General features: G+C 34.5%; 1 protein-coding gene across 1 annotated transcript; it reads right to left on the bottom strand.

The window, feature by feature from the left end:
- Positions 1-2,919: 2,919 nt before the first annotated feature.
- LOC106753389 (ERBB-3 BINDING PROTEIN 1-like) lies at positions 2,920-7,858 on the bottom strand. Its single transcript, XM_014635186.2, has 10 exons — positions 7,670-7,858; positions 7,412-7,538; positions 7,166-7,250; positions 6,902-7,051; positions 6,646-6,799; positions 4,126-4,341; positions 3,911-4,047; positions 3,724-3,815; positions 3,456-3,635; positions 2,920-3,307 (listed from the first exon to the last, which is right to left on the bottom strand). The coding sequence occupies exons 2-10, from the start codon at positions 7,500-7,502 to the stop codon at positions 3,228-3,230; spliced, it is 1,185 nt and encodes a 394-aa protein (XP_014490672.1). The 5' UTR covers positions 7,503-7,538; positions 7,670-7,858; the 3' UTR covers positions 2,920-3,227.
- Positions 7,859-11,708: the final 3,850 nt, after the last annotated feature.

The following is an 11,708-nucleotide window of genomic DNA, read 5'->3' as shown; positions in this document are numbered from 1 at the left end:
AAAAAAATCAAATTCACGTCTTTTAATTTTAAATTTAATTCACTTAATTGGATTTGGATTAAATTTAGACTTGGATCATGATTTGGATTTTGAAAATCCAAAATAAATGTGTCTAAGTCAAGCCAAAATGGTTTAAGATCGAGTCAAATTTTCTTAGGTTTAAGGTCAAGTAGAATTGGTTCATATTGAAGGTTGAGCCGAGTCAGTCTGCATCGAAGATCAACCCCAATTAAAAGTCGTGTTGAGTTGGTCCCAATCAAATAACAAGTCAAGTCGGCCAAGGCGAAGATTAAGTTGAATTGACCAAAGGTCAAGTCGAGTTGGCCCAACTCGATGTTGGAGAAAAAAGGTATTGCAAAATATAATTAGTATTAAAGGGTGTGGCCTTAATCACTTCACCTCCAAATTGGTTGTCGCAAATCATGGAAAGCATCTGAACTACTCAACAACTCCACCTTTTTCCAATTCATCCACGAAAGATTTATCTTCTCCTCCTAACAATGCAGATTCATTGCATTGCATAAATGAGAGAGCTTAAGCTGCAAGTTGCAACACCTTTTCTACAAAACCTGACCTCCTATTTAAGTATGAATCCATTACCCAGCTTCAGCTGCAAGGGTCGTGAGAATCAATTTTGAACATTGCACTCTTTCTCCACAAGTCAAGAAATGGCAGGTTCCTTCGTGGGTTTTTAAATAGGAGCTCATACTTTCCTCCGAGAAACACAACACACATATTTACTCTCCTTCTCATTTTCTCTCTCACATGTTCCCTCGTTTTATTTTTCTCTCATTTCTTTCTTTTATTAGATCCTAGGTTATTTACTCTTTATGAGAATTTCTTGCTAGTTTCTAAGTTCCTCAGCAAATTCGAGAAGTTCATATTGTATTCTAGGGAACTTGCACAACACACTACGAATAAATCCCTAAGGGTAGTGAATATACATGCCTCAGGAAGTCCAATTTCTTGGTGCTTTTATTTGTATTTACAACAATCTTAAGGACACGTGGATGACAAAAATAACTCAACTCTATATAATCAAAACACTGTTTTCATCATATTCACTTAGGCCTAATAGAGTATTTGAGAGAAAAATAGAATTCTTAAAGAAATGGTGAATGCCTTGCTTAGATACCTAAGAGTTGTGGAGAGGTTATCAACCTAATCTTAAATACCTAATAAAGTGAAGATGCTTAGATAAGGTAATGTTATCTGATCCTAAGAAAAGGAAAATAGATTCTTTTGAGTGTATGTTCTTAAAATATGTAAAACATAGTGTTGCCAATAAGTTTCTTGTTTTTAAAAGTGATGTAATTGAGCATAATACTGGAGACAGAAAAATGTTGAGTTCTTAGTACATATAATTCTCTTAAAAGTTAGTGAGACACTTAAACAACCTATAAATACTAGACTTAATTACTCAGATGGTCCCCACTTTAGGGACAGTAACTTTATCCTAGTTTTAAAAAAAAAATTCATCCCCAAGTTCATTAATGTGCATCAATCAAGACTCTTTTTTATGATGCATTTAAATCGTTAACATTGACTAATTAAGCATTCTTTCGTGGAAATTTATGCAAACGTCACACATTAGGATTTTGTGACGTGGAGATTTGGGCTAGTAAGAGAAATTAAAAAACAAAAATCTTGGCAATTTCAGCATAGTTGGCAAGATAGCTAGAGAGCTTGGCTAAGCATATTGAAAACTCAAACAACTCAGCAAGACATCCAAAGAACTCAGCTAAGTGCATGAAGAACTAAAATAGCTCGGATAACATACGGAGATCTCGGTAAAGTGCATGGAGAAGTCAGTAAGACATCTCTAGAGTTCGGTAAGGTGTATTAAGAAGTCATATAGCTCGATGTGAAGTCCAAATAGCTCAATCTAACTTGTCGAGCTCTCTGGATGTATGGTCGATTGATTTGACTTCTACATGCACTTTATCAAGCTCTCTAGATGTTTTTGCTTAGTTATGTGACTTCTCCAAGCACTTTACCAAGCTCTTCGGATGTCTTGTCAAGTTGTGTGACTTCTCCATGCACTTTACCGAGCATTTTGGATATCTTGTCAAGTTATTTGAATTCTCTATACACTTAAACGAGGTTATCAAATGTCTTATTAGACTGTTTTAGTTCTTCATGATCTTAGTTGAACTCTACGAATGTCATACGTTGTCCTTTACAACGTTGTCCTTTACAACGTCACTGTTAACATTGTTTTTGTAAAACTAACACCAATAATTTAATTGATGCATATTAGCAAATTTAGGGACAAAATTGAAACTTTTTAAAAGGCAGGGACCAAGTTGAGATATTGCCCCCGATGGGGACCATCCAAGTAATTAAGCTCAAATACTAATAATGATGCCACATGTGAGGATTTGAGAATAAGTGAAAAAAAGAAAAAGGAAACTTCCTTTTGAAGATGACTTTTGTACTTATCTAGTTGAAAATATCGAACAAGTTTTTCATAAGCTATTAGTTCTCTTGATGCAACACATTCGAATAAGTTCATTTTGATTGAAATTGAATCAATTGAGAAAAGTAATACTTGGATCTTAATATATTTGCCTAAAAAAGTAAACTCCATTGGTTTTAAGTGAATCTTTAAGAAAAAATATCACTCTGGTAGGTCTAAAGAGAAGTATAAGTCAATATTAATAGCAAAATGTTCTATTCAAAAACCCAACATATTACTTTTATACTTGTGATTAAGATTTCCTCTCTTAGAGTATTGTTAGCTCTAGTAATTATCCATAAGGTACAACAAATAAATGTTAAAACCAATTTTCTAAATTATGAGTTAGAGAAAGAAATTTATGTAACCCCTGAAAGATGTGTTGTACCAGTATTAAAGGGTGTGACCTTAATCACTTCATTTCCAAATCGGTTGTCACGAATCATGAAAGACACTTGAACTGCTAAACAACTCCACCTTTGGAATACCGGAATAAAATGTTCTCACAAAAACAAAAAGTTTCAAAACTGGACTGATTATAGAAATCAGCTCGAAACATATTCTTTTCAAACCGGTTCAGAAACAGTCCCACGCCTATAACTAAAATGTTTAAAAATAAAATTACAGTTAGAATTAAAGTAAGAATACTATACTAAAATTCATATCCAAGAAAAATACAATTTGGTGAACAATGTACCAAATTTGAAAAAGAGGCTCGAAAATGAAATGAAAATCTTCTTTCATTTTTTCTGGAGAGGACTGGGTTAACTTAATCTTGAGTAGTGGCCCCATTTGTTGAGTCCATAGGCTCAGCTTCAACTGACTCATCTACCTTGTCCCCTTTCTTACCTGTGCAAACAACCAAGCACTGTTATTTGTTGAGCCATTCAAAACCAAGAACATTGAAACCTTAGAAAAGTAAATGTTCTGTTCAATAACATAAAAGCAAGAGGCAAAACATCGTCTAATAGAGCAGCAATATGCCCTTCCCACCTACCTTTTTTCTTCTTTCCACCACCTTTCTTCTTTGTTTTTGTGCCCAAGGCTAGCCAGGCCTTTATATCAGGATCATCAATTGATTTTGTAGGCTGCAGTTCTTGGAGTGGATGAGATGTGACTCGATCAGACCCATTTGGCATTAACAAGACTGTGAATTTGATGTGTGCGACATAATCACCTGAAAAATAAACAAAATAATGCATGGCAAGGCTTAAATACACGACAAATTGGTTATTTAGTTATGGTACTAGCCAAAGGAATTTTACCAGGCTTTTCGTGCAGAACAGGATATGGCTGCAAGAGTTCATGGTTGACACATTCAACTAAACCCAGACGAGCTCTTTTCTCTTCCAAAGCTCTATTAAAATACAAATGAACTTTTAAGACAAACGAAGAGAATCAGAATTAGATAACAACAGAGACAGTATTAAACATTGAAAGTAGTCGGGTTACCTAGCAGAGAATGGCATGATTGGAAACTTTTGACTTATCTCACTAAAAATAAACCTAGAAGCTTTCATCTTCAGATGATAACTCTTGTCAACTGCCCTCTTGTAAATAGTTGTCTGTTTCTCATCCAACAACTTTGGCTGCAAGAGAAAAAAAAAATTACTTTATCAAGCATTTGATTTATCTTACTGGGTAACATGTTGATATACTTATGCTACCTTGCCATCCCCTGTGCTTGTTACTATATCTATAGCATAAACTTCATTCTCCTCAAACTCTGCTTCTTCAACCCTTGTGTCCGGATTAGACAAACTAAGCACAACTTTATTCCCATCAATAACAAACTGCTTCATTTGGTGACTAAGAACACCCTCAACAATTTTACAGTCATAGGCAGCAGCAACCTTTTGAATTGCTTCAGTAACATCCTTGTTCTGTAAAAAATGAAGATCATTGATGTGCTCACGTTAATTTCAACATTTTGCTAGTTAAAATAACCAATAATTCTCACAATAATAGGTAATCAGTATTCCAAGCTTATTTTAAACTAGGCAACAGGGAGAAGAGGAAATTGATATCATTTTAATCATTATAGTAAAGTTTTCCTTAGTCTAAAGGGTTTTATAAATGGTATGCATTCAATCCACACAAAATAATTAAATAATTCAACTAAACTAATGGTTTAAATATGGTACTGTTGCTCACTTTTCTAGTTCAGCAGTGCAAGTGAAAAGAATTGGTTTTAAAAGAGACTTATGTTGGCCATAATAGAAAAGAGAACTAACTACTTAAATATGGTACTGATCACCTCGGCAAAGTTGCCTTTAGTATAGCTTTAAACATTTGCAACAAATATACAGAGAAATGACTAAAAAGAGAGGCAAATAATAGTTACTTTGAAAAAGTATACTATAGGATTACACTCAGGTAAAGGATAAGCAATGGTTTTAACAGAATTATGTTGGCTACAAAGTGTGCTGGCTATATAAATCAGCACAACTATAAAACTATTTTCAGCCAGTTCTAGTATCGGCAACAGGGAAAAGAGGAAACCAATATGGAAATGATCACCTCGGCAAAGTTGCCTTAATTATACACATTCGATACAAATATCAAAATCAGAGCATAGACTGGCAAGGCTAAAAAGCGAAGAAAACTACAGTAACATCATCAGAAAATGTATTAAGGGATTATCAGACAGGTAAAGAATAAGTAATGTATGTTGGCTATAATAGACAAGTGCACTGACGGTATAGATCAGCACAACCAAGAAACAATTTTCAGCCAATTCTAGTATCCGAAACAGGGAAAAGAAGAAACCAATATGGAACCGATCACCTCAGCAAAGATGCCTTTAGTATAGCCTTAAAGCTTTATACAAATATCAGAATGTAAGCAAAGATTGTGAAGTCTAAAAAGAGAGGCATATGGCAGTAACATGATACGTATATGGAATACATACAAGTAAAGAACAATTAATAAGTAATGAATTTAGTACATAGTATGTTGGCTATACTAGACAAGCGTACTGACTGTATACATCAGTACAGCCATGAACAAAATTTAGCCGATTCTAGTATCAGCAACAGGGAAAAGAGGAAACCAATATGGTACTGATTGCCTCGGCAAAGTTGCTTTTGTTATAATTAATTTGCTACAAATGTTAAATTCCACATATACAGTCATGAATCTAAATCAAGAGACAATTACAGTACTGTTAGAAATATATGAAGAGATTATGAGGTAAAGGATACCACAAACCTTTAATATATAATCACAGTCAACAACCAAAAATGCCCCAAAAAACTTGAGAAACAGTCATATTACACGTAAAAATGAAACAACCTTCATGGTACATGCTATTTCCTAGTGGACTAGACATTCAAAATGCAAATGGTGGCCATCAATCAGGCATGTATAGAATAGAGAACGAACGATTCTCTCTATCAGTGTAACTATGACAAAAAGAGGCATCATTGGAGTTAAACCATAGCCTATGATTTCTTCATCATGTAGAGATCAGTTCATAAATTCACAATCCAATATTATTATGGATCATAACAAGATAGTTGTACAGCGGATTTGGAAAGAAAAATCAAATTTATTATTTTTCAAAAATTCTTCAGAATAAAAATTAATTTATAAGGCAAACAAGTATTTGACGACAGTGCATTGTAACATTCAACAAGGTAAAATAACACAATGGAATAGAAAATCAACAATTCTCTGTCAGTGTAACTATGACAGAAACAGGCTTCATTGGAGTTCATCCATAGCCTATGATTTCTTCATCATACAGAGAAAAATTGATCAAATTACAATATAATATAAACCACGTTAGGATAGTTTTAAGAGAACATGGTAAACTTGAAAGAAATCAGAGAGATATAAATCAATTTCAACCAGAACAAAAATTAAATCAAGTCTTCGGAAGAAAAACCATAAATGACCTCTATCAGTGTAACTATGACAATTAAGCTTCATCGGAGTTAATCCATAGCTCAAGACAGTTTGCATCATTTAGAGATCAAAATCAACAAGGCACGTAACAGATCAATGAAATTCCTTCAAATAATACACATTTACCAAACAAATTTTCTCCAACTTTAATGCTAACATGACACTTGGATTTACAACCATCAACGACAGGCACACTCAAGAAAGGCAACATGTAGTAAAATCCAAATCAACACATTACAAAGATGCAACTACAATAAAAACTAGTTACAATTGCTCACCTTCTTTCCTGGCCTGACAAGCCTCAAAGCCACCTCTGCAGCAGTATTTGCAGCAGCAATGACATCTGCTGCCCTTCCTGTGATAGGACCTTCCTGAAGTACATGGGTGTGAGCCACAGCAGCAATGAAACCATCTATATGACAAGCCATATCACTGCACCAACCAAAGAAATAACCATTAGCTTCTAAGTAATAACAAAACCACAGACTCCATTTTCCAGCCACACATCACAAATCCATGCTCCGAATATCTTACATTTTCAATATATCACCTTCTTCAAACACTGCCTCATCACTGGCTAGTGGAGAGAAATGGCAGACTACATTGTTTACTGATATACATGTAGGAAAAGCAACTCCTCTCTCAATCTTCCTCTTCACATTCTTGTAAACATTTCCAGTTTGCCTAGACAAGAAACAACAACTATTAGCAAAATTCTACAACTATAAAAACAAATGAAAACCAAAAAATAAGAGATAACATGTACACATGTTAAAATAGAAATAAATATAAGCTTACTCTCTAATATATGAATCCCCTTTCTCACAAATATCCACGATCTTGGTCTTAGGTTTACATTCCGAAATAACAAGCTTCAAGGCCTCTGTAAATCGAAGAGGAACACAGAAACAAAACATCAAAATTTACGAAAATCAAGAAATGTAAGCCGACTTCCCAAAAGAAAATTGTGTCCAATGTAAGCAACACCAAGACCCTAGAAAGAATTTTATAAACCAGAGACATTAAAAAGTGTGAGTAACATACTGTTAACGATCTCGGCAGCTGTCTTGTATTTGGTGACAACTTCGGCAGAAGAAAGATCCAACTCCTTCTCCTCCCTTTCTTCGTCCGACATGGCGGCACAACTCTGTGACCCCTCTGTGTGTAACCACTGGAACACCCAAATGAAACGGGACAAAATAAAAGATAAATCCAATTGGGTCGTGAAAGAGAATAAAATCGAAGAAAGAACAAAGACCTAGATGAAAAGTTGGAAAATTGATTGAATTTGAAGTAACTCACGGTGTGGAGGGTTGAAGATGACAAAGTGGTGGAGAATGAGTGAATAAGGTAAGGGTTTTTGGAATGGAAATGGAAGAGGGAATGTGTTGCTGAGACAAATGGAGGGTGGCTTAGTGGAACTAGGGTTTACACCCTGAGGTTGCTTTGGCTTAAATAGGATTTTTCACTTTCATTGCAACAATACAAGCTTCGTTCGAGTAGGGTTTTTCTTACACACTATATATCTTCTATTATTATTTTTTTTATTTGTCTATAATAATTAAAAACAAATACACTGTTCCACTTATTTATTTTATTGATATATTTTTTAAATTTTACAGTTTCATTTTGAAGTTATAATTGCTTATTTATTTATCTATAATCTATAATATAAAAAATAAAGATGATATATTTTTCTAACTATTTTTTTTCCTGATCTTCTTACTTCCATTTTACCTTTAGTAACTAAAAATTATGTTTTAACTGATTTTTTTTCTGTACAAGTTTTTTTAGTATTTTACTCTTAAAATTATGACCATTTTTTTTACTGAGTTTATAATAATTAATAGAGATTTAATTGTTTTTTAAATATATCTTCTTACTATTTTGTCTTTAAACTTACAGTAACCATGTTCTATAATTTATGTGTTAATGGTAAGATGTGAAAAATTAGATTTATTCCATGTTTATTACAATATCTTTGAAATAAGGTTTGAATTAAAAATGAAAATATGATATATGTAGTTTGAAATATAAATTGTTTTCATTAAAAATAAAAATATGATATATGTGAAATAGAATAACTTAGAAGATTATTAGTTGGTAACATAATCAAACAAAATGAGTTTGTATAGTGTAATGTGTTGTATGCATGTGGTAATGGCGTGAGGCCTAGTTTTGAACCCTATTGAAGTTAAAATTGTGGTTTTTCTTTTGGGCTGAAAGAAGATCGAGAGAGTGAAGTGAGAACCCATTCTTTTTTTGATGACAACCTCTTTGAGTTAGGTTAGGCCAAAGCTTAGTAGGAAGCAAGGGGGTGGTCCCTATGATGGATATGGTTACAAAAATGGGTGAAAAAAAGGTGATATGATGTGAAAATGATAGTGGTGTGGTGATAGGCTCACGACTTTTAGTGATAGGATGAAGATGGTGTGTAATTTGAAGGTTTAACGAGAGGTTAGACCAACTCCATGAGATAGGTGACCAAAAGGACATATGGGGTTGTTCTAATCTTGATCAAGAAATAATGAGACTACAATTTGGCAGCATAAAATTACTAATTTCCAAGATGAAATACAAGGGTGAAGACACCTCTATTTATAGACCAAGGGTGTCTCCTTCTAACCCTAAAAGTATGATCTCCCACCTTTGCTCTCATTTCTAATCTTGATCAAGGAATAATGAGACTACAATTTGGCAGCATAAAATTACTAATTTCCAAGATGAAATACAAGGGTGGAGACACCTCTATTTATAGGCCAAGGGTGTCTCTTCTAACCCTAATAGCATGATCTCCCACCTTTACTCTCATTGGCAAAAAATGAGGCCTTCTAACCTCTCCAATGAGGGGAGGACATGTGGCCCCTCACAAAACACAATTTTTTCCGTTCCTAGAGTGTCATGTGGCCACTATTAAAAAAAATTATCTCCAACGGTGGAGGGACATGTGGCCACTACCAAAAAGAAAACCTCTCTACTCCTAAGGTGCCATGTGGCTACTTTTTAAAAAGTAAATCCTCTCCAGTGGAAGCATGACACATGGCACACACTTTTCATTTGGTTTGGATATCTAACTTAGGGAAAATCGTATGCTACTTAGGCCTCAATACAAGCCTTAATCGAACATACACTACATGGCCGAATACAAGGCCTAAATCCTACAATACATTTTTCTTCCATGATAGCCCAAGTGAAACACACATTTGTTTCTCCTTCTATGGATGGTTCTTCTTGGAGGAGTTTGGTCATACTTCTAGTGGTTGAACCCTTGGCTATGAGTTTTCCATCATCCCCTCCTTCTTGAAAAGGATTTGACCTCAAATCAAGAAGCTCTTCTTATTCCAAATCAACTACAAAAAGGGTTAGATCACAAATATTGAAAGTAGCACTCACATCATACTCATTTTACAACTCTAACCTATATGCATTGTTATTAACCCTTTGAAGCACTCTAAAAGGTCCATCACCCATGATAATTGAATTTGGATATCCTTTGCTTAGGAAATTTATCTTTGCTTAAGTGTAGCCAAACCCAATCTCCTACTTCAAAGACCACTTCCATCTTGCCCTTATTATTATATCTAATGTATATCTCGGTTTGTTGTTGTATATTGGACTTCACCTTTCATTCAACTTTTTCATAAACTCGGACTTAGCTACCCCTTCCTTACGAATGAATTCACTAGGGTTTGGGAGAGGTATTAAGTCTAAGGGAGTGATTAGGTTGAAGCCATATACAACCTCAAAGGGAGACATCCTGATGGTCTTATGAACCACCCTATTGTATGTAAATTCAATGTGGGGAAGGTACTCATCTCAAGATTTGTGGTTTCCCTTAAGAATTCCTCTTAACATGGTGCCCAAGGTCTTATTGACAACCTCGGTTTGGCCATTTGTTTGCGGATGACTAAAGGTTGAAAAATGAAGCTTGGTTCCTATTCTTGACCAAAGAGTTTTCCAAAAATGGCTTAGAAACTTAGTATCTTTATCTGATACTATAGTCTTAGGTACACCATGCAGCTTAACCATATCTCTAGAAAAGAGTTTGACAATGAAGCTAGCATCACCAACTTTGTGACATGGAATGAAATGAGCCATCTTGCTAAATCTATCCACTACCACAAAGATGGAATCAAATCTGTTGAGATTGTTGACAACACAATATATATATATATCACTCTGTTTTTTTATGATGACAACACATTTTTAATAACACATATGTTGATTGATGTGTTACATGTTCTATTGCTTATTGATTGATATATTGTTGAACATGTTTATGTGTTTATCTTGATATGTGAATGCACATTTATTGAGCTTATATATGTTACATCATATCCGGTTGTATTACACATGATTTGAATGAGAAAAACCACATGCACATTTATGAACTTACATTGTGTTGCATAACTACAAGTTGTAAGTTAACTTCATTATGGGGGAAGTCGAATTAAGCTCGAGTTTATTCACATATTTTCAAAAACAGTGTTTTGTGAGATTTTACATTGAAAAGAATTTCAAAGTGAACTTTTGTGTTAAAGTCGACTGTGTGCGCCACGCATTCGACTGCATTCATTGCTTGATTTGAAATTCTATTATGCTCATGAATAGGAACGACTATATTTTTAAAAGTTAGTTGAGCATTGAATGTTGGTCAACTGTATTGACTGAGAAATTAATTGGTTTGATTGAATTGCTACTATTGTGTCTTAACTGTTATAACTGTTATAATACAGTCGACTTTATTAGTACATAATCGACTACATGAGCGTCTGTTTTATAGAAATCTATAAATAGACGAGACCTGATTGTTCTCAGAGACTTTTAATGAACTGACAATTTCATATTCTGGTTCAAATTGATTCTCTGAGTTTTAGAGCTCCAAGAACTCATCAAGAAGACGGTTGTGATCTTGCTTGGAAGAGTTTTTGAAGGAGGATTGTGTTGCGCTTACTGCTTGATCAGAATCTACACAATTGAGGTGTTTCTGGGATTATCAAGAATCTTGTTTGGCATTCGTTGTGATTGTTGTGTTACCTGTTGTGACTACAGGGGTTGGACTCGTGGAGTCTGGTACACTTTGAGGATTGTTCAAAGTGGGTTGCAGATTGTAGGAGAGGGGACATCTTGCTGCAAGTCTTGTTGTATGGTTTGCCTGTATTTTGGTTAAAGGGTTAGAGAGATGTTTTATATTTTTGACGTGGAGGTCTTTTATAAAAGCCTTGTTGTAAAAACCTTGACCATTATAGTGCATTTGCTTCCTGGTACTGGAAGGACACTGGATGAAAGCATTGAGGCCGAACCAGTATAAAAACCTGCGTTTAAATTCTCTATCCCTATA

The sequence above is a fragment of the Vigna radiata genome, unplaced genomic scaffold (genome assembly GCF_000741045.1).
Source record: "Vigna radiata var. radiata cultivar VC1973A unplaced genomic scaffold, Vradiata_ver6 scaffold_221, whole genome shotgun sequence".
NCBI classification, from domain to species: Eukaryota; Viridiplantae; Streptophyta; class Magnoliopsida; order Fabales; family Fabaceae; genus Vigna; species Vigna radiata.
The sequence above is the reverse complement of the archived record's forward strand: the minus strand, read 5'-3'. Positions and strand labels throughout refer to the sequence as shown.

Bases quoted from the DNA above. Each gene is read 5' to 3' on its own strand.
- LOC106753389 (XM_014635186.2), bottom strand. From the start codon at position 7,502: ATGTCGGACGAAGAAAGGGAGGAGAAGGAGTTGGATCTTTCTTCTGCC. The intron at 4,342-6,645 runs GTGAGCAATTGT...CATTTTTTACAG, and splicing joins TTGTCAGGCCAGGAAAGAAG to AACAAGGATGTTACTGAAGC. The intron at 3,816-3,910 runs GTAACCCGACTA...GTATTTTAATAG, and splicing joins ATCATGCCATTCTCTGCTAG to AGCTTTGGAAGAGAAAAGAG.